This window comes from Eupeodes corollae, chromosome 1, assembly GCF_945859685.1.
Source record: "Eupeodes corollae chromosome 1, idEupCoro1.1, whole genome shotgun sequence".
NCBI lineage: Eukaryota > Metazoa > Arthropoda > Insecta > Diptera > Syrphidae > Eupeodes > Eupeodes corollae.
In genome coordinates, this window is record NC_079147.1 from 133,624,798 (window position 1) to 133,646,031 (window position 21,234).

The window sequence follows — 21,234 nt, forward strand, 5'->3', positions numbered from 1 at the left end:
AACAAAGCTTATAGCAGTAAAATACAAATTTTATTTTCAGAAACAAAATATAAATAATTTAAAATATAAGAGCGGTCCCATTCATAAACGCAATACGATAAGTTTTGAATTCAATTAAATTAATACGAACATTAAACAAAATAAATTTCCAAGAAGGGGTCATTACACCCCCTTCGACCTTTTCCTGGATCTGCTATCGCATTACCTACATCACTCTGATGAATTGTTTTAGAAACAATTATTTGCGCTTTTAATTTGCGCGTTTCCCGATATTGGCAAGCCTCTATTTGATGTTTGATTTTCAATATTTTTCCAATCATTGATAAACTTGGTTGATTCCTTCTCTCACAGTAGTCGTCGTCGGCCATATCAATGATATCGATGATGTTCAGATAAAGCTTTCGTTTTCTTTTGGATTGACTCATATCAATATCCAGCAAAATATGAATATCTTCATTAATAATTATCAAAATTAAGTGATCTTTTAGTTTTTTTTAAATTTATTTATTCAACATAGGTATTGTATAGATAATATTAAATGACATTGAAGTCTCATAGCTTTTAGCCTAAACAAGTTCTCTTGTAGTGGTGGACTATGAATAGGTTCAATTTGAGGTAGATATCTCTACATAACTACAAATTAGTACCATTTATACTTACTTTTCGGTCGTTTACGTGACTAGCACGGAATAACTTCCATAATCAGAAAATACAAGTTAAAACAAATTTTTTATTTTGAAAATAAATTTGAATGTCCTTTTTTTTTTTTAAAAAAAAAAAACAGTATATTTATTTATATTGTTCATAAAATAAAATAAAAAGAAGGTAATATTTCAAAAGACTAGGACTAGTTCACAAAAATAAATATACATGTTTTCATACAAAATTTATATCATTCTATGTACGCAACGAGGAATTGCATATAATGGAATATGCATCAGCGTCAGCGTATAACTTTCAAATTACACATACACAAAAGTCAATAAAATATTTTTTTTTATTAATATTAGGTATGTATATACATATAGTTATATACACAGTTATGGCAAAAATATTCTTATATCATAAAATATATATAAATATATATTTTTACATAAATAAATATCTATTAAAAAAACAACTCTTTTATAAACTTATTTGCAAAGTATATAGTAAATATTAGGTATAAAGTAATATGTATGATTTTTGCTTTTTTAAATATACTATATATTTATAAATATTTAACACTCTCATATGTATAATATTTATTTTATCGGGAAGGTAAATATATAAAAATCTCTTTCAAATTTCTGATAAATTTATTTTTTTTAACAAAACTACTATAACACAGGCTACAAAAAAGTATAGTTATAGGTACCTATATTAATGGATCAGTTAAGTGCGGCAAGGCCACCTCCCTGTTCTTTGTTTTTTTATTATTTATTTTTGTGTAAAGCTCTGCTAGGGTCTTACTTAAATTTTATAAAAATAAATATAATGAACATTTTTATGTGCTTTCTCAGCGTCTTTCAGTGCATGCGAAAATCAAAACAATTTTCAAGCTATCCGAATTGAAGAACATTGTAAAATAAAAATCACATTTTAAAAAGAATAATTGGAGTTAATTGAATAGTTAAAGTAAAAGTCCTTCAATTTGGATAGTAAAAAGAGTAATTTAAGCAATTTGATTGCATCATCATCATCATTAAAAATATATATATATCTAGATATCTAATAACTCTCACAAAGTAAAAGACCGTACATCATAATGTACTGTTCACATGATGATATTGTTTTCATCACAAAATATGCTTTTATCACGCTCGTCATTTCAAAGCAGTTCATTCTCCTTAAAGAAACTTTCCCAAACCTTTAATTTATGTAACTCAGGTATATCAATAACTTGCAAATTATCAGCTATATTAAGGCACTTTAGAGTTTTATCTTCCGAACTCACAGGCATCCATTGCTCTGTGGCTGTTGGATCAAAATTAGGATTACCATCTGCAGCAAAATGAGTCCATAGGCCAACCAGTCTTTCAATAGTCTTATATTCAATTGTATGATTTTTAAGCTTTTTTGCGACAGAGTTGTAAAATAAATACGACAAATCATCGCCATGACATGTGCCACGCACTTTTTTGCCACAACTAATTATTCTCAAATGATTAAAGTGTTTCGAATCAAAATCGAAACGATACAAATAGGTGGGTGCCGAAGCGTATTTTAGTCGAGATAATACTGTTCGATAAATCGGAAACCAAAAATACTCATGGGACACCATCTGTGGAAGAAGAGAGAAATTTCATTAGACTTTCATTTAAAAAAAATAGAGTTAAAAAAGTATTAGGAAAAATAAATTGTATTCCTTACGTTAAGATATTCATTCAAAGTTTCTAAGCTGGGGTTTTTGTCACCGTAGTAAGCGTTTTTCAATCGCATGCCATACTCTATGCAAAGTTCACTATCACGATTCATTTCTAATTCGATTGGCACTACATATCGACAGTTTCCTAGCTCATTTAAAAGTTTTGGGTCTCGCTTTGTATCTGCAATGCAAAGGATTTTATTTAATTATTTAACAATTTAGAAAAAAAAAATTTAAATGTGAAAACAAGAATATAAAAACTATAAAAATTCATGTTAAATAAAGTAAATAGCTTAAATTGGGGTTGTACTAACAATGATAAAGATAAAAAGCTTTTTTGATTATTGAGCTTGACACATTATTCATTTTATATTTAAAGCGTCAAAGAATCCAATAATTTTGTTTATCAAATTGTTATAATTCTGAGGAAACTTATCTTGTTATGTTGGATAATTTTAAATTACTAGGAAATACATATCAAAATTAATTTGGAGCAATTGTGAGAAAGTTTTTTCTTATTTGTTTTAAGTTTTATCCATTAAACATTTTTTGCAACCTAGCAGGTTAGTTTTACTTTCAAAGTATTTCAATTTCAACAATTTTCTTTAAGATTTTGTCACATATTTTTTAAATTCTTTACTCTGTTATAAAAACAGAATGTATATAGGAACAATATTTAAAAATATTGTATTGCTGGCTTATATTAAAAGTCCTTGAAGTTAAGAGAATATTTTTATTGTATTTATTTCGAACCGAATAAGGTCAACCCAAATAGTATAATTTTGTATACAAAATGTTTAAGCAAAAATAAGATAGTTTTGGTATACACCAGCAATATTTTTTGTAAATAATCTTACCTGAATAAAGTAATAATCCTTCATTTGTTACACCTCCAACGATCATAGGTATGCTATTGCTCCAAGTTGTTCGCATCATTTCAATTGGTTTCTTTGGAACTATACAACCTTCTGTTATGTAAGGTTCAATAACAGGACCAAATGAGAACCCTATTCTTTCTCTTTTCTCAACATCTGTACAAAGGTCTTCGTTGGCCTTGACAATGTCAGCTCCTTTGGCTGTCATTAGGAATTGAAATACATCACGATCGTTGTCCTCTCCAGTATAACCAGCCGTCACAGCCAATCTATAGGGCCAATTTCGCTGTGGTGTCACTGCCCATGGCGAAAGAGCATTACCCGACATACAGATTCCCTTATGGAATAAGCCTTTGGTCTGATCTGTTATCATCATATAATGAACAGATGCACCACCAGCACTATCACCGAATAGAGTAATATTCTCACTGTCACCTCCAAAACGTGCACAATTTTCTTTAACCCATTTAAGGGCCATAACTTGGTCCTTTAGACCAGCATTCCCAGGAATACCGAAACTAGAGTCCTCCATACAAAGGAAACCTAATTGTGATTTAACAATATTAAAATATTATATTATTAAAAACCAAATTATTATTATCAACCAACCAAATGGTCCCAGACGATATGTTATCGAAATCACAACTACATCTTCTCTTAGTAAATAATCAGGGCTGTAAAGATCACGAGAAGCTTCACCGAACTGAAAACCTCCTCCATAGATCCAAACCATAACAGGCAATGGTTTATTTGGAGTTAGCTAGAAATTTGAAAAATAAACAAAAAATATTGGTTATATTTTTTGATCAGAATTGAGTTTTTAAACGTACAAAATTTGTAGACTTACATTTTTTGTGTATACATTCAGGTAAAGACAATCTTCTGAGCCTTCTGTCATTTGAAATACAAAATGCCTCTGTAGTGGTTTTGGACCCATTGATGTACAACTCTTAACTTCTGTCCAGGGTTCTGGCGGCTGTGGTGCTTTGTATCGAAGTTCACCCAAAGGTGGTTTTGCAAATGGAATTTTTTCAAAACTAAAATACGAATCACCATAAATTGATTTTCGTTTGACACCCTTGACAGGCCCATAAACTGTATTAACAATTGTCTTTTCATTTGTTCGATACCGTCGTTGTTGAACTTTAAAGTCCACCATCCTAAAAGAGAAACACAAATTTTTGAAATTAAGCTATGCAAAAAAGGAGAGTTTGAATGAATGAATTAAAATATTGCAGGCATAAAGCCTTGCGCAAGCCGAATTGATTAAAAACCTGAAACAAATGTGGTAATGATATCAAAGAAAAAGCGGATAGGCTGACCAATATACGGCCAACACCTCCTATTATCTAAGTCCTTCAACGCTCTTCTGTCAATCGCTATAGGATTAAATCATACAATTTGCAATCCTTTTCTTAATACGTGTAGGATATTTTATACGCAGAAGCATTTACTAAATTGGAATATAACGTATCCTTCTTCAAAAGGCTTACGAGAGAACCACTACGAATAATTATTTTTTAATTATATTTAAGTCCGGGGAACAGTGATGCGGATGCATATTGCAATAGTTCCACTAGTTCCGAAGGAATACAACTTTCAACAAATCTGGTAGTGTGAATGGGAGCGTTGTAATGTTAGAATATTCTAAAAAGGTAACACTGAGAAGCGTGTCCAATTTTTTTATTTTAATTACACGCTTGAGACGCATGTTGGTTGAGGCCCAGGTCTCCCCGGACTGTAGCACCGCCATAGAGTGAGAGTAAGAGGTTGTGCAAGTATGATCGTATTGGAATATACCTGGAGTATTAAACGTTCATAAACATATTATTTTATAAACGGTGTCAGCTATTTTTGAAGACTCTTGATTAATATCTTATACAAGAATGTATTGATAGAATTTTACTTGCTGTCCTCTAAAAAGAAAACAAAAACTATTCTTAGAATTTGTCTATCCTGTTGATTTAGACAATTTCTTAGACGAAAATTGGAAAATTAAGTTAAAGTTATTGTTTACATGTTCTAATAGGTTTACACTTTAAAAATCTCCTTAGTAAGACCGTTTTTTAAAAATGGTTGTGTATAAAATTCTAATGAGGGATTTTGGTGGCCCTTGGACAAGCTATTCAGTCTTCATCGTCTCAAATCTCGCTAAAAAAACAGCTCAAATTTGTATTATGGGTACATATTCTTTAAAGTTATAATTTGGCGTGGATCATATTCCAGGTTGTTCTTAATATTATCAATCTGATTAAAGCACCCTTCAAGGAATAAAATTAAGGCAAATATTTTAGTCAATACTACCTAAGTGATTTGGTTCAGTATCATAAAACCAAATCAATGTACAACAGTAAATGAGAATGCCTTGAGTCGGAGATCTTACGAAAACCTTATAATGAGTATTATAAACGTATTCTACAGTACTTAGATTTCAAAATGAAATAAAATGATTCGTTAAAAATTCTTGACTAAGTTTTATCATTTACACACGACATTTAAAATACAACCGTTAATATTTAAAAGGAAATTTTATCTTTTCCTATAAAAGTTCAGATCAGATTTCCACGGTTTATCTTAAAATACTTATTTAATGGTTATCACATTAGTGCGAAATTAGATTAAAATTATTATTTTCATGCACTGAATTAAAAAACAAAATATTTAGAGCCTTGAAAAAGAACCACAAGCAAGCATTTGTGTGTATTTTCAATAAACAATAACACCACCTGCGTCCGCTTACGTAGATAATATTTTGTCTGCAATAATGGCTTAAGTTAAAGATAGTACTGATTAAACAAGACAGTTATTTGTTGTTTCCGTGTTAACACATTTTATTTTGGAAAAATAAACAAAACGAATAAATTACTATGTAAATATAAGCTATATATTTGTAGTTGAAAGTGATAGCAAGATATAAATATTATATGCAGATTATAAGGCTTTAACCTGATTATTTTCAAATTTTGTGTTAAAAAGATTAAATTATCTTATCGATAAAAAGGCATCATAGGCATTTAAGTTTGTTCTCATATAGGTACTATTTGATACGTCCTTACAGATTCTGTAGAATCATTTTTTAGTTTTTATAAAATTACTCAAATTTTATTATTATTTATAAAAATTTTAAAATTACCAACAATATTTTTCTTATAAGGAAATAGTAAGTCTGAAAATCTAGTTTTGTTACATAGATTTTTAGTCGAAAACAAATTTTTACAAATTTAAGTAGCATTTCTTGAATTTTTAAAAATTGGATGAATGAAATTAACCTGAGAGATATCAAAAACCGAACATCAATTTTTACCAAATTCGCGTACTATTTCTTGTAAATTTTATTTTTTTTATGAAAAAACCGACTGTTGGACTTTTATAAAAAAAAAACTACTGAACATCGAAAACAATATTTTCTATAAAATAAAACAAGTTTTAAGACAATATTTTTAATATTTTCTATAAAATAAAACAAGTTTTAAGACAATATTTTTAATTTTCGAAAAGCTATTTGGAACGAAAATAATTTTTTCCCAGATTTTAGTATTGTTTTTTTATTAGGGTATTATTTTTTTTGTAAGAAAACTGTCAAATAGATTTTTCTCAAAATTGTACTGTGTTGTCAACAATATTTTTTTAAAATATAAAAGTGGTTTAAAGCCAATATCTCAATGTTTTGAAAAGATATTTGAGTCGAAAATCAATTTTTACCAACTTTTATCTATTTTTGTTTGGGTTTTTATTATTTTTCTCAAATTGTGTACCAATGTTGAAAACAATATTTTTTATAAATACAAATTAGTTTGAAGCCACAATCTCAAAGATTTTTAAAGATATTTGAGCCGAAAATAAATTTTTACCAACTTACATACATTTTTTTGTTTAGGTTTTTATTATTGGTAAAAAAAACTGTCCATTAGATTTGTCTAAAATTGTATACGAATGTTGAAAACAATATTTTTTACAAGTAAAAATTAGTTCTAAGCCAATATCTCAAAATCAATTTTTACAAACTTTTATTAATTTTTTTTTTGTAAATTAAAAAACTGCAATTTTATTTTTCTAAACTTTTTTCAGAATGTTGAAAACAATATTTCTTATAAGACACAATAAGTTTGAAGCCTAAATCTTAAGTTTTTGAAAAGATATTTGAGTCGAAATTCAGTTTTTAAAAATTTTGAGTAATGTTTTTTTTAGGTTTTTATTTTTTATAAAAAACTGTCATTTACATTTTTTTTCATTTTTGTCAAAAACATTATTCTGTGTTGCACAAAATTTTTTTTTGGAGATAAAATCATATTTTAGTCGCAAAATTTTCCATGTCACAAATTTTGTTTTCAGTTTTTTTGATGTATAAAAAAAACCGTTACATGGATTTTTTTCCAAAAATATACTTGTCTGGTATCACGTTACAATATATAAAAGTGCTATGATAAAAAAAAACACCCACGCAATTTTCTTGAGAACCCTTTCTGCATCTTTCTGCCTTATTATCTGTATAACAAATTTATTTGAAGTCGATACCTCTACTGGTTCTTGAGCTATGGACGACGAAAAAATTATCGCGAACGCACGGACGTACGAACGTACACACGCACGCACAGACATATTTCTAAAAATCTTTTTTTTCGGCGCTGGGGATTTTGAAACGTCGAGAAATGTCAAAATTTTTAATTTGACGAATCAGACCCATTACGATAACTTCCAATGGAAGTTAATAAAACCACTATTTTTACATTAATATAATGGTTTACAAACTGGTAACTTGGTAACTTGCAACCTATAGGAACTAAGTGGGAAGTTTGGCATTCGAAAAAAATTCAAAACTCTTGACGTTAGTCAAACATTACGATGATTCAAATTTGGAAATTAAGGTTTTGAGCCGATTCGCGTTAGGCTTTCTTTTATTTTTTTCTGAAAGGCTAAAAATAACACTCCTCTTACAAATTTGTTGGCCAAAAATCGAAAATTTCAAAAACAAACCGATAGATTTTTTAAATTTTCCCTTATTTCTTTTTCTTAATGTGGCTTCTTTCAATATGAAAACAAAAAATATGTCTGTGTTGCTCGAGAGGGTACCCCAATAGAACCGTTATTTTGCTTTTAAATTTTCTCAAGAAATAATGTTTTGAATAACTTTTGTTCTGCATCACCTATGTACTGGCTATTTTTTATTTTCAATCCGTCAAGGTTTTCGGTGGGTAAAATAAGGCTTAGAAAGCAGTTGCAAGCTGCTACTGTTTCAACTTTATTGTTTATATCCCATTAGAACAAGTACTGCATTAACTTTAAAAAATGAACAAAAAAGTAGTGTAAGTAATTTTTATTGGTCTGATAAATTATAATGCAAAAAACTACATGTCTTCATTGTTCGGTTAAAAATTGATAAGGTTTTAAGCAATTTAGGCTAATTTATCGCTTAATTTCATAGCTTAATTTTTTTTTTTGTCTGAGCATAATTTTTCAATTTCTAAAACAAAAATCTGATTTATAGATTTCTTAAAAAAAATCAAATATTAGAAGCTTTTATGTGTGAATAATTTATATTTTGTTGTTCTTTAAAATGTTACAAAGATAATAAATGTTAGGGTAATGAAGACAATTTCCTTAGAAAATTTAATATATAATCAAATATTGTTGTAAACTCAATTAGCTTGCTAGAACGGTTAGTTTACGCCCATAACTTTGTAAGCCAATCCCTTTAAAATACATAATACAAAACGAAAGCTTTAGTGATAAAAATAAAATGTCTGCTATAATTTTAGTCATTGTACTTGTACCTGTAATAAATTGTCAACATTCTTTAATGTGTTGCACTTCTTTGCAACAATTTCTTTTCTACTATCTTATTTTTTCAGGATAAACTGTTTTTCTTGCCAACAATTATTATTAAAATTATCTTTAAGGAGGAAAAAAATGTCATTAATTTGTAGATATGGCTCAAAATAAATGAGTTTTCTCAAAACTTAACGCATTAGAAGTGGTCGCTGTATAAAAAATAATTTAGTCAAAATTTAAGGCTAAAAACAGTTTTTTTTGGAAGTGTGGTTCTAATAACGAAATAATTTTTTTTTAATTGCTCCAGCCTCATAAGCGGTACAAGATAGACTGTTATCAATTTTTGGCACTTCAGTGCATTTAGTTCGACATTTTTGAAAATCATATGTATGTTTAGAAAGATCTCAATGGGACTTACGTGCAACAAGATATATGTATGTATGTACATACATATTTTTTACTCCACTATAATATCGAATACCTAATTGAAAGATCGGCTTAAGAATACATTTATTTTGCAGGTTATCATAGAGTACCTGATTGTTTTTTGTTTGTAATAATTTGAAAACAAAATATTTTTGATCTACGCATGCTTCTTTAAGATGCTTTATGTACAAGTACAGTACTTTTCTTAAAAGCTTTTAAATATAAATTTGAATATATGTACATATATAGACACAAACTCAGTAAGGAAATGCAAAGTTAAAGGAACATAAGATTTTTAATAGCTCTGTAAAACATTACATTATGCTGTGCGTTTCTCCAAGATATTTAAGTTGATATTCCTAGGCCTTCATAGTTATTGTTGCCAAAATGAACTATACAAACGAACTTAGTTTTTTAATTTACTAAAAGTATTACTTCTTTCTACATAAATTACCTATGTACGTACGATGACACCATCTAAAGACATACAAATCCACATGTGTCATCGTAAAAATGACTTCATCAAACTATATTTAGCAGCGCAACAAATATAATTTCAAGACTAAATTGCTTATAAAATAAAATATGAAGGATTCAGTGAATAAATAGAAAAAGTAAACAAACAACGATTAAAAAAAGTAAAAATTAAATAATTGAAACATTCCAGTTTTAAACCTGAAAGGGCTTCTAGTCAATTTTATTAAGCTGTGCGAATATTCTCCTCCAACTGACTACTTAACCACAAATGTTGGAAAAATCATCTAACATTGAGCTAAGCCCGAACCGGCCGCGGCCGTGGAAGTCATATGACAAAAATCATATTCAAAATTATAATGCCATTACAAAGAAGAAGAAAGTGAATTGTGTGTCTATTTAAAAAATATTTTCTTTTTTTCGTTCTTTTATACTTCTTAAAAAACACCCTTCACTACACTAGCTGATCCGTCTAACTTCGTACCACAAAACAGTTGATGAATGAGTGTTTTCAGGCACCTTATTATAAACGGAAGTTATTGTTCTTAAATCTGGCACAAGAACAAATAAAAAGGATTATTTGTCTTTGTTTAATCGGAATGGCTTAGGCAAGATAAATCGGGAACTGAAAAGTTAAATTCGAATTAGAACTAGCTGAGGTTTCTTATCACCAAGCGCGTTCAATTGCATATTTTTGGTTAGTATGGATTTCGGAGCTTGAGTTATTAATTGTTCGAAGGTAACCCAATAACCAAGCAGCAATTTACGAGATATTGCGTAGATCATTTAAGGTACTACTGGAAGCTTTCACAGAGGGAGTTATATTTAGAATAATACATTTTCCTTAGTTTATACAAAAATAAATTTCACTTCGAAGGTTTTGTGTTAGAAAATTTTGTTCCCAAATATTGTTTTGGTTAATTTTTTTACGTACTGATAAGAAATGGTTTCCGACTTAAGAAGTAGGAGAACAAATATGTAAGATGTTAAAGTTTTAAGCAAGACAAAATGACAGACGGGATGGGAAGTTATCAGTGTGGGTCACACGCAGACCTCAGCCTCTTTTTTACTAATCGCACTTAATTTGCTTCTTCATTTAGTAAAACAATTCTAAACTGATGATCTTATAAACTTAGTATGTTTATAACTTATAAACATACGAACTAAGGCCACGAATTATAAATTAATTAAATTTTAATGTTATTTGTATCGGTGATCGATAATGTATAGAAGAACAATAATGAAAACCCACTTTAAATCTCTATAAATATTTTCAATTTCTAAACTTGATTTTACCGTACTTAAGTACCCAATTCCAGTCTTTTTCTGTTAAGCTAAATTAATGAAGATCAATAAACTATTGTTAAATGAAACACACCTAAGCATTATACAAGTTTTTTATTATGTATATAGTGTACATAAATTCAAGACATGTCTAGCTTTATGTGTATATCTTTTATTTATAAAGTAAACTTAAATTTCACGAACGAACAATTTAAACAATTTAAAGCTTAACTAACTTAATTGTTCGTTGACATATAAATGCCATTTTATTATATTGATTTTATAAAAGAACATTTCTCGTGCGCGTTGCGTATCTTTTATACAAATACTTGTTTCGATTGTGGGTTCGTTTATGTTTTGCGGTATATTTGTATAGCTTGTTACTAATGCATTGCCTTTTTCAGAGTGTAAATGACGCAAGCTTTAATTTGATCTTGGGCGATCTTGTTATACAAACCTTGCGATTCTTATAGAAAGTGTACAAGCTACATACTACCTAGCATTATACTGAATAATTCTATTTGCCATCGTGATTCGTGGCATTTAATAATATTAATAATAATATCTTGGTAAGAATAATCTTAAAGTAGGTTCATATATATTATATCAGAATATACACATGTATATCAACATTTTAAATAAATAAATGAAAGCATACGGTATGTACATTTGTTTATTATATGCAAAGCAAATAATGTGAGAATGAGATATCATGGCCAGATTCAGAACCAAAAATGTGAACATTGTGCGAAAATGAATAAATGTAAGTATGTACAATGTACATAGTCTTCTATGTAGGTAGTTTTGTATATGTGTTTCTGTTTATCTATCTTAAAGTTGAAATACAGAGAATAATAATTTAACAATAATTAAAAGAGTAATCATCATGATGAATGCGAATGAAAAAGTAATTTGCAGAAAGTAACAACACATTTCTACCTAAACTTGTTGAATGTTTTCATAAAAAACCCACCTTCCTAGTATGTAGTTACTTATTGATTTAAAAGTACATATGTATACTTAGATACATACTCGTTTATGGTTTTCATATGAAAGATCTTTTTCTCAGAAAAAAATGTTAAGTACTGAGTTTTGTTTGAGTTTTTTATTGATTTAAAAATAAACTTATTATTTGGTTTTTAGAGCCTTCAAACAGTTTTCTGAATTTTTAAAGCAGGCGCTTTTATAATATAAAATTTCTTTGCGTAAATAATATTTATAAATTAAAAACTCACACAAATTATCATAAGATCACCCAAATATTTTAAATAAAGTGAACGGATGTAGTGTTACCTCCTTAATAACTTAAAATAAGGTGTACAAGCATTCATCTCAAGGGTTTGTTAGTAATGTCAGTTATAACTATGATTTAAGTAAATAGTCTTGTTTATTGAAATGCTTTTGGTTGTCCTTTTTTGAAAATAGTTTTTATTATTTTGTTTTTACTTTACCGAAAGCAAACGACTTTCTTAAGTTACTGGACCAAGAAGCACATGAATCATTAATAAAGTGTGTTTTATTTTAAAGTGTGTAGAAAAATATGTATTTATTAAAGAAAATTTTAAGTTAAAATCTTTCTGAAGTAGCAACATTTTGTTTTTGTATGTGAAGTTGTGAAACTGACATTTTAAGGTCTCTAGAATTTAAGGCAAAGATTTATAGAGATCTCTGTGTGTGCTTGTACTTTTGTACGTTCGTACGTTAGGGAAACTATTTTTTGTAGTGGTCGAAAGATGCAGAAAGTATTGATCAGGTAGTTTTTTACTCTAAAGCAATTTAAAGAATCAGTGTCAACATTTTGGTTGACCCTGAATATCTCAAGAGACAAAACACTTGCGCCTTCAATTAAATTTTGTATTATATGATGGGCCTAAATAAGTATAATTTTGAGAAAAGAATTAGTTAAAGGTTTTTTATGAATCTAAAAAACTTACGAAATTATATTATTTCCAAAATAATTTTACATCACAAATAATAATGGTTTAAACATCTAGTAAATAAAAAAAAAGAATTTATAGTTTTTTTTTTTTAAACAAAAACCTAAAAAAGGGTTTGGGATGCATCCTACATTGATAATTATCAATCCCGTCTGTTGATTTGTCTTGCTTGAAAGTTTGAAGGTTTTCGTGTTGAATTAATTACATTTTTTTTCAAAGTTTTACTCAATGTTGACAACAATATTTTTTAAAAGATAAAATGAGTTTGAAGCCAATATCTCAAAGGGAACCTTGAAAAGTCGATAAATGTCAAAATTTTCAATACGACAAATTGGACCCATTACAATAACTTCCTATATGAAGGTAATATATTAATACTAAAAATAGATTTTCGCCTCAGGCATCCTTATAACAAAACAAAAATTACTGAAGTCAAGTAACGCAATTGACTAAAGGACTCCAAATTTTTAAATCTTTCTTTTCGTTTTGCTAACTAGTAACTAATTGCCTTTTATTTAAACAAAAACCGAGCATCCAAACATGTCTTAAAAGTGAAAAAAAACCAAATACGCTTAAACGGGCCTGTTAATTGAATTACTAACTGTTGACTGGAGCTCTTATAGCAATAATATACAAATGTCATATGGATTTAGCAAATAGCCATTCCACGATTTTAACTTTAGCAAATTGTCAAGAGACAGTAAAGTGTTAAAATCGTTAAAATTAGGTAGATGATCTCTTAAACTTAGTAAATTGCTTAAAACTGCTCTAACATTTTAAGAAGTGGTTTAAAACCTTGCGACATTGTTGTTCATATTTGAAGACAATGTTTTTCTTTTAAACATATCGACATAACTTCACGCACCTATATTACTTCACATAAAAAAAATTAAACTTAAATTTTTGATTGCATATCTCTTTCAATTCCGCCCGTCTGACTTTGCTGGCCTCTACAGCCCAAACGCATTGGGTCGATCAACTTCAAATTTATAAATAAGGGTTTTGAGCCGATTAGATTGGAGTTAAGCGTTTTTTCAACTCTTTTGTTCAAAAATCGAAGCTTAGAGTTTTCCCAAAAACGAACCAATAGATTTTTTTTTTATTTTCTCTAAAAAAAATTGTTATTAATTTGACTTATTTCTAAAAAAATATATATATTTTCATATTGTATTGAACCGTAGAGCAGTTATTTTGTTTTAAGTTTTCTCAAGAACTAATCAACCGATTTTGATTATCAAAAAAACATTGTATTTGTTTTTGATTAAAAAAAAAAACTTTGGACACTTTTTCGAAATTCGGTGTTTCGAAAATACGTCATAATTTTTGTAACGAAAGTAAAATATAAAACCTATATTACTAAGCTCTAAATGACTGCATACTAAAAGTACATTAAAAGTCAAATTACAAAATTATATACATAATAAATTAATTTAAAAAAAACCTATCTAACCATTGTCACATACAACATCTAAAAAATTAAGTGTTTTCTAAAAATCAAATGGTATTTAAACTTCTGTAAGCTAGTTTTGTTTGCAGATATATTTCTATTTATTAAAATACGGGAAATGTTTTTAAACAAACTTTTTGGACACATGAACAAGTTCGAGCGACCCAATCGTGCATTTTATTCTTTATCATATTGTAATGATTTCCTGATTGAAATCTCATTAACAATTAAAATATCTTAAATCTAGAAAAAAAACAATCTGCATGTATACAAACTAGAATTTTTGACCATCCGCAATATCAGCAACTTTCTGAGTACGCTTTAACTTATTTTATTTATATCCAATATTGAACTCAGAGACAACTCTTAGTTAGGCACCAGAAAATATTTTTACACTTAAGATGAAAAAAATGTGTTTCTATTTCTACACCTCAGAAGCAAAGTTATTGCTAAATAGATGTTTTATGAATTAAGAGTAAAGAAGTTAAAACATATATTGCTTAAACCTTGAAATTGTCGTCATTTAAAATTTGTATTAAAATTGTTATTAATTTGAAAGTGACCCGATGGTATTAGATCTCTCAAAAAGAAATTCTTTTCGACTCTGACTATGAGTTTTTATTGAATTTTACACTTTGAGCTAAAAATAAACTATTAATTATTATAAGAGCAATGCAATAAGAGTTGACTTTATAAATGAGCAAAAACCTAAAGTGTTTCCGTTTCCGTTTTCCTTATACCAAAGTGTTTTTTTTTGCAAAAACAAAACAATGAAAAATGTCAGCTAAAGACTTAATCCATAGCAGTTAAAAAAATACATATATGGTTTTCTGCGATACGTTTTTTAGCATTTTTAAATTTCGTCTCAGTCCAATAAGTTGATAGCTAATGTGTTAATGATTTTAAATTATTGAAAAAATGAGCTTGTATTTATAATACTGAATAAATAAGAGATCTGTATTTAATTTAAACAACACTGAATTTTTGAATTACATACATATTTAAAAATGAACAATGAATAATAAAATAAACAATACGATTGCTAGACCATTCTCTTGAGAAAAACCAAAATCAAGCTTGGAAGCAAATATTTATCGTATTGCACATTTTAGAAAATATTGAAGCTTTAAAGTTTCTAATACGGAAAGTTTTTAGTAAACTTTCGAATGATTGGAGTACCTTCTATCATCGATCATATCTCAAGAACACGTCGACTTGTAAGTGAAAATCGTCAAATTAATATGGTCTATCTATTACCCAAAAAGAGCATTTTTTTGTTCAATGAGTGATCCTATATTGTTTTATATTTCATGTCCATTTAAAATTATATCGTTCATGTTGTGATGTTGGGCTCAACAAAAAATACTGCAAAATAGATATGACATGACCATATGCACCGTTCGTAAGCGAATTATTCTCCAAATATGTTGAAATTCGCTGAAATTGAAATTGTTTTTTACCTACTCTAGTTACAATCTTTTGTTTCCATAATCTGCTAAGGGGTTATCATTGATTTTCATCATTGAAACCTATCATTGGAATTTTTTTTTGAAAAGTTGATTATAGCGATCATTAAACATTTCCGTCAATGAAAAAAAAATCCTGATTGAAATTCAACGAACAATTTTTACAGACATGTGTCTTTGGAATAATTGAACATAAAAGTATCAGCTGGAAAATGAAAATCAGACCGGAAAATAGATAAATACATCTTTAGCGAAAAATAACTGCGCAATAATAAATATAATACATATAATTTTCTTTTCTGATAAAAGGGATACACAATAAAATATCAATTCAAACAAATATTAAGACTGAATTCAATGATAGACTCTAATAGCCCAATTCTGTCAAGCCTTACAGATAACTTACAAGTCACACGAAAATGTGAAAGACAATAAGACGAGAAAAGTTTTGGTCTCGTCTCGGTTTCCATGTAACATTTTTTTTCAACTAGTGCTTATTTCGTAAATGGTTACATTTAGCTTATGTGTGATTTGACAAATAAATTAGTTGTATTCTTCCGCTGAACGAATATGGTTGTGTATACGCTTGTACAACGCTGGGAACAACTCTTAGAGAAGATGCCGATTTTGCCAACAAAAAATCATCGTTTCTGATGTTGGCGGGTATGTAAACAAGCAAAATTGTCGCATTTGGGGCACAGAAACCCCGCACGCATACATTGAAAAGCCAATACACCCAATACGAGTCACTGTTTGGTGCGGATTTTGGTCCAGAGACATAATTGGGCCATTTTTCTTCGAAAATGAGCAAGGAGTTAACGGACCATGTTGAACGAATTTTTGTTCACAAAAATTGAAGAAGACGATATTGGCAACATTTGGTTTATATTAGGACGGCGCTAAGTGCTGCACAGCCGAAGTTACTCTTAATTTTTTTACAGCATTTTCAAAACAAAATGTTAGTTGGTTATACTTTAAAAGTAACCGATAAGGAATGAAACTGTATACTTGATACCGAAATTGTTCTACACCATTATGTGTGACGTTCGTTAACACAGCCGGCATTAAAAACGTTGCGTTGGAATAATTTATATGAGTTTTATATGCGAAAGCTTTAAAAATACAAGATATGAAAATTATATAAAGAATTTGCGTCTGGTAATAACATTTATTTAAGTTTTGATTGCTTTTTCTCATTATCTTTATGAAAACGATAAAGCGTTAGGTTTTGCAATGATATGGCATTTATGAATAATAATAAATTTTGTATGTATATAATATAATATACATTCTGAAAGGGGCCAACTCGCCGACGTTTCGATGTCATCAGACGTGTCAGCCGTACTTGGTGTGAAAAGTGTTCCAGCTTCATCTTCCAACTTCTTAGCATCTGTAATACGATTCATCAAGCCATTTGAAAGATCAAACTACATTGAAATTAGAATCATATCACAAAACAACCATACATCCCTAAAACTCTTACTATGCATTTAAATTTTCGTCGGTTGCAATGACAACGGTATCAATTTGTAACTAACGAAAAAATTAAAATCATAGCAAAAGATAAAACGAAAATTTGTTTTTTTTTTCATATTTTTGACGAACATTTGCTGATTTAAAAACTTTTTATGTGGCAATGTTGTTGTGATTTGGTTCGAAGTTTAGATGGCAATTTATTCGTATTCGTAGTGTAAAAAATATGTTGGGGGGTTATAATGGGGGCACACACATTCCTGACCGTGGAAATGGCAGCACCAATTCCGACATGCATTGGTGAATTTCGTTGAAATTTTATTCCATTGTCTGTCCCAGACTTCAAAAAATGTTACAAGAATTTGATTACTATTATTATTAGTATTTTTATTACTTTAAGCAAAAATGTTAAAATGCAAGTGTTTATGAAATTTAATTTTGATTTTATTTACTACATTTGACTTATTTTTTTTAGTTTCAATCGAAAAAAACAGAAGACCACACAAAATCAAATTTTAACGAATGACAACAAATTCTTAATGAAAACCAAATGCAACTCGTTAATTTAAAATAAGTAACATTTTTATTTACGGGTCTCGTTACTCTTAATCGCAAATAAAATTCCAAATTCGTTTTTTTTTACTACAATTCTAGTTATTCATAATTACAGAAATAACAATTAAGGTTTCTTTCCGCCGATGTAACAGGTGTTTCCTAATCTGATCTGGTCCTAATATATGAAGCCTTTTCTCCCTCAAAACTGAATCACAATCCTCTTATTTGGGCAAGTGCTTTTGATTTTTTTTACCGAATTCAAAAAAAGTTCGCCATTATTTTACATATATATATAAACAATCCTCTAGTGAAATAAGAATTTGCTTCCGTAGTTCTATGAATATCATTTACCCTTTGGTCCAAATATGAACGTACTGTCAAGTTCAGAGATACCGCACTACACTAACGCAGAATGCTCTACCCGGCTCCACTATCCCACTTTCCTATTCGTTTGTTCTGTATTAAATAATTTATATTTATATTTATATTTTTATTTATAAATATAAATATAAGTTTGTTTAATGAATATTTTGTACAAAACAAAATTGCTTAAGATACAAAAATACAAAATAAGTAAAAATTATATCTCTTAATATAAATTCTATTTTTACTTTAATACCACATGCATTCAAAATGTTAAGCACACTTTATTTTATAAACAAAATTAAAGACCATTTTGTACAGTTTTATCTTATTGGCTTAAGAAATTGTTTTTTTAATTTTTCTTATACTGAAGCATCAGTAAGAAAAGTTGCGAGTTTGAGAATAAGATATTTTCATACATACCTACATCATTATTTAAATACGTTATTTTGGAAAAAATAATATCCAGCTGATGCAAAAGTAAGTTTTCATAGATATTTAAAATTAGGACGGGAAGCAACCCAGACTTATAACTTTCCATTCGATTTTAAAAAGGTGACATACAAGTAACGGGTTATCCATTTTGCGTTTTCAAAACTATAGGCCTGGAATTCGACATCTGCCAAACTAAGTTATTTGCACAACTCAATCAAATTGTTAAAACCTACTACTAAAATGGTGATTCTGCCACAAGCACATATCGAACTTTAAGAGGATATTATATTTTACATAATCGTCCAATTGCAAATTGTTAAAGAAAATTTGAAGATCCAATCCAGTATTGGTTAGAGACAAAATAGTCAAATTTGCGGTTTTGAAAATCTTCAAAGAGAGGCCATTACATCAACAAACAGAGGCTGAGATGCGACCCACACTGGTAACTTCCCATCCTGTCTGTCGATTTTGCTTAAAAGTTTGTAGGTTTTCGTGTTGGGTTAAAAAAGTTGTCAGTTGAATTATTCTTAATAAATTTTTAAATTACCAACAATATGCTTCATATCAAGAACGAGTTTAGTATGAAAATCTAGTTTTGTTAAATATATTTTTAGTCAAAAACAAATTTTTACCAATTTTAGAAGCATTTCTTAATTTTTCAAATTGGATGAATGAAATTAATTTTTGAGATAGACCCGAAAATCAATTTTTACCAAATTTGCGTACTATTTCTTGTAGATTTAATTTTTTTGTTATAAAAAAACGGACTGTTGGATTTTTATAAAAAAAACTTCTGAATATCGAAAACAATATTGTCCGCGAGATAAAAAGTTTAAAGACAATATTTTTAATTTTTGAAAAGCTATTTTAGTCGAAAGTAAATTTTTACAAAGTTTTAGTATTGTATATTTTTAAGATTTTTATTTATTGTAAAAAAAACTGCCAATTAGATTTTTTTCAACATTTTTCGAATGTTTACAACAATACTTTTCAAAAGATAAAAATAGTTAAAAGTAAATATCTTAAGGTTTTGAAAAGGTATTTGAGTCAAAAATCAATTTTTACCAACTTCTATTAATTTTTGTGTACAGGTTTTTATTTTTTGTAAAAAAATTGTCAATTCGGTTTTTGTAAAAAATTTCAGAATGTTGAAAACAATATTTCTTATAAGTTAAAATTTGCTTGAGGCGATAATCTCAAATTTTTGAAAAGATATTCTAGTCGAAAATCAATTTTTACCAACTTTTTTCAATTTTCTTTTAAGTTTTTATTTTGTAAAAAAAGCAGTTAATTAGATTTTTCTCAAAATTTTACCGAATGTTGAAAACAATATTTAAATAAGATACAATAAGTTTGAAGCCAAAATCTCAAACTTTGAAAAAGATCGAAAATCAGTTTTTACCAACTTTGAGTAATATTTTTTTTTTTTTAATGTCAATTTGATTTTTCTCAAAATTTTACCAGATGTTAACAACGATAATTTTCGTTGCACATAATCATTTCGTATTCGTAAAATTTTCGAGGTGACACATTATTTTCCAGTTTTTTTTTTGATTTATAAAAAACCGTCAATTGGAATTTTTTCCAAAAACATGTACGAGTATGTTTGGTATCACGTTACAATATAAAATATAAAATTTAATTCAAGCCTCTAGCGTTATTGGTTCGTGAGACATTTAGTGTTAACAAAAATGATCACCTTTTTTTAAACTGCTATGGTAAAAAACGCAATTCTCTTGAGAGCCCTTTCTACATCTTTCTGTATTATTATCTGTAAAACAAATTTTATTTGAAGTGTATATCTCTTCTGGTTCTTGAGCTATAGATAACGAAAAAAACGTCGCGAACGAACGAACGTACAAACGCTCGCACAGACATCTTTCTAAAAATCTTTTACTTCGACTCTAGGGACCTTAAACGTAAAGAAATGTCGATCTTTGTTCCGGAGGTGTGACTGGAGCTTATTTCTTCGAAAACGATGATAGATACACTGTAATCGACTGGACCGATAATGCTTTTGAAGAATATCACTTGGGGAACATGTGGCTCCAACAAGAGTGTGCCACATGTCACTCAACTCGAGCGAATATGGCTTTATTGCAAAAGACATTTCCTTGCTGCGTAATTTCTCGTCTTGGCGAAATCAACTGTTCACCAAGATCATGCAAACTGGACTCAATAGTCAATTTCAATAACTCTTGAGCACTTACAAAATACCATTCGTCGACTTATGGCTGAGCGTGAGGTAATAAAAAAGCAAAACCATTAAAAAAATATTTGTATATGTGTTTTATTTACTTTTGAAACCGCAAAATGGATAACCCTGTATTTTGATGACATTACTGTTGTGTTGTTAACAAATAAAAACAATTTATATAAGTAT

The 21,234-nt window shown here is 28.6% G+C and overlaps 1 protein-coding gene across 1 annotated transcript in view; it reads right to left on the reverse strand.

Moving 5' to 3' along the window:
• Positions 1–774: 774 nt before the first annotated feature.
• LOC129939363 (esterase B1-like) overlaps positions 775–21,234 on the reverse strand; it is a 29,212-nt gene continuing 8,752 nt past the window's right edge. Inside the window, exons 2-6 of the mRNA XM_056047348.1 lie at positions 4,070–4,382; positions 3,832–3,982; positions 3,205–3,765; positions 2,353–2,528; positions 775–2,263 (exon numbers count right to left, since the gene is read on the reverse strand). Of these exons, the coding sequence (XP_055903323.1) occupies positions 1,811–2,263; positions 2,353–2,528; positions 3,205–3,765; positions 3,832–3,982; positions 4,070–4,382 (1,654 nt within the window). The 3' untranslated portion in view covers positions 775–1,810. The remainder of the gene's footprint in view (positions 2,264–2,352; positions 2,529–3,204; positions 3,766–3,831; positions 3,983–4,069; positions 4,383–21,234) is intronic.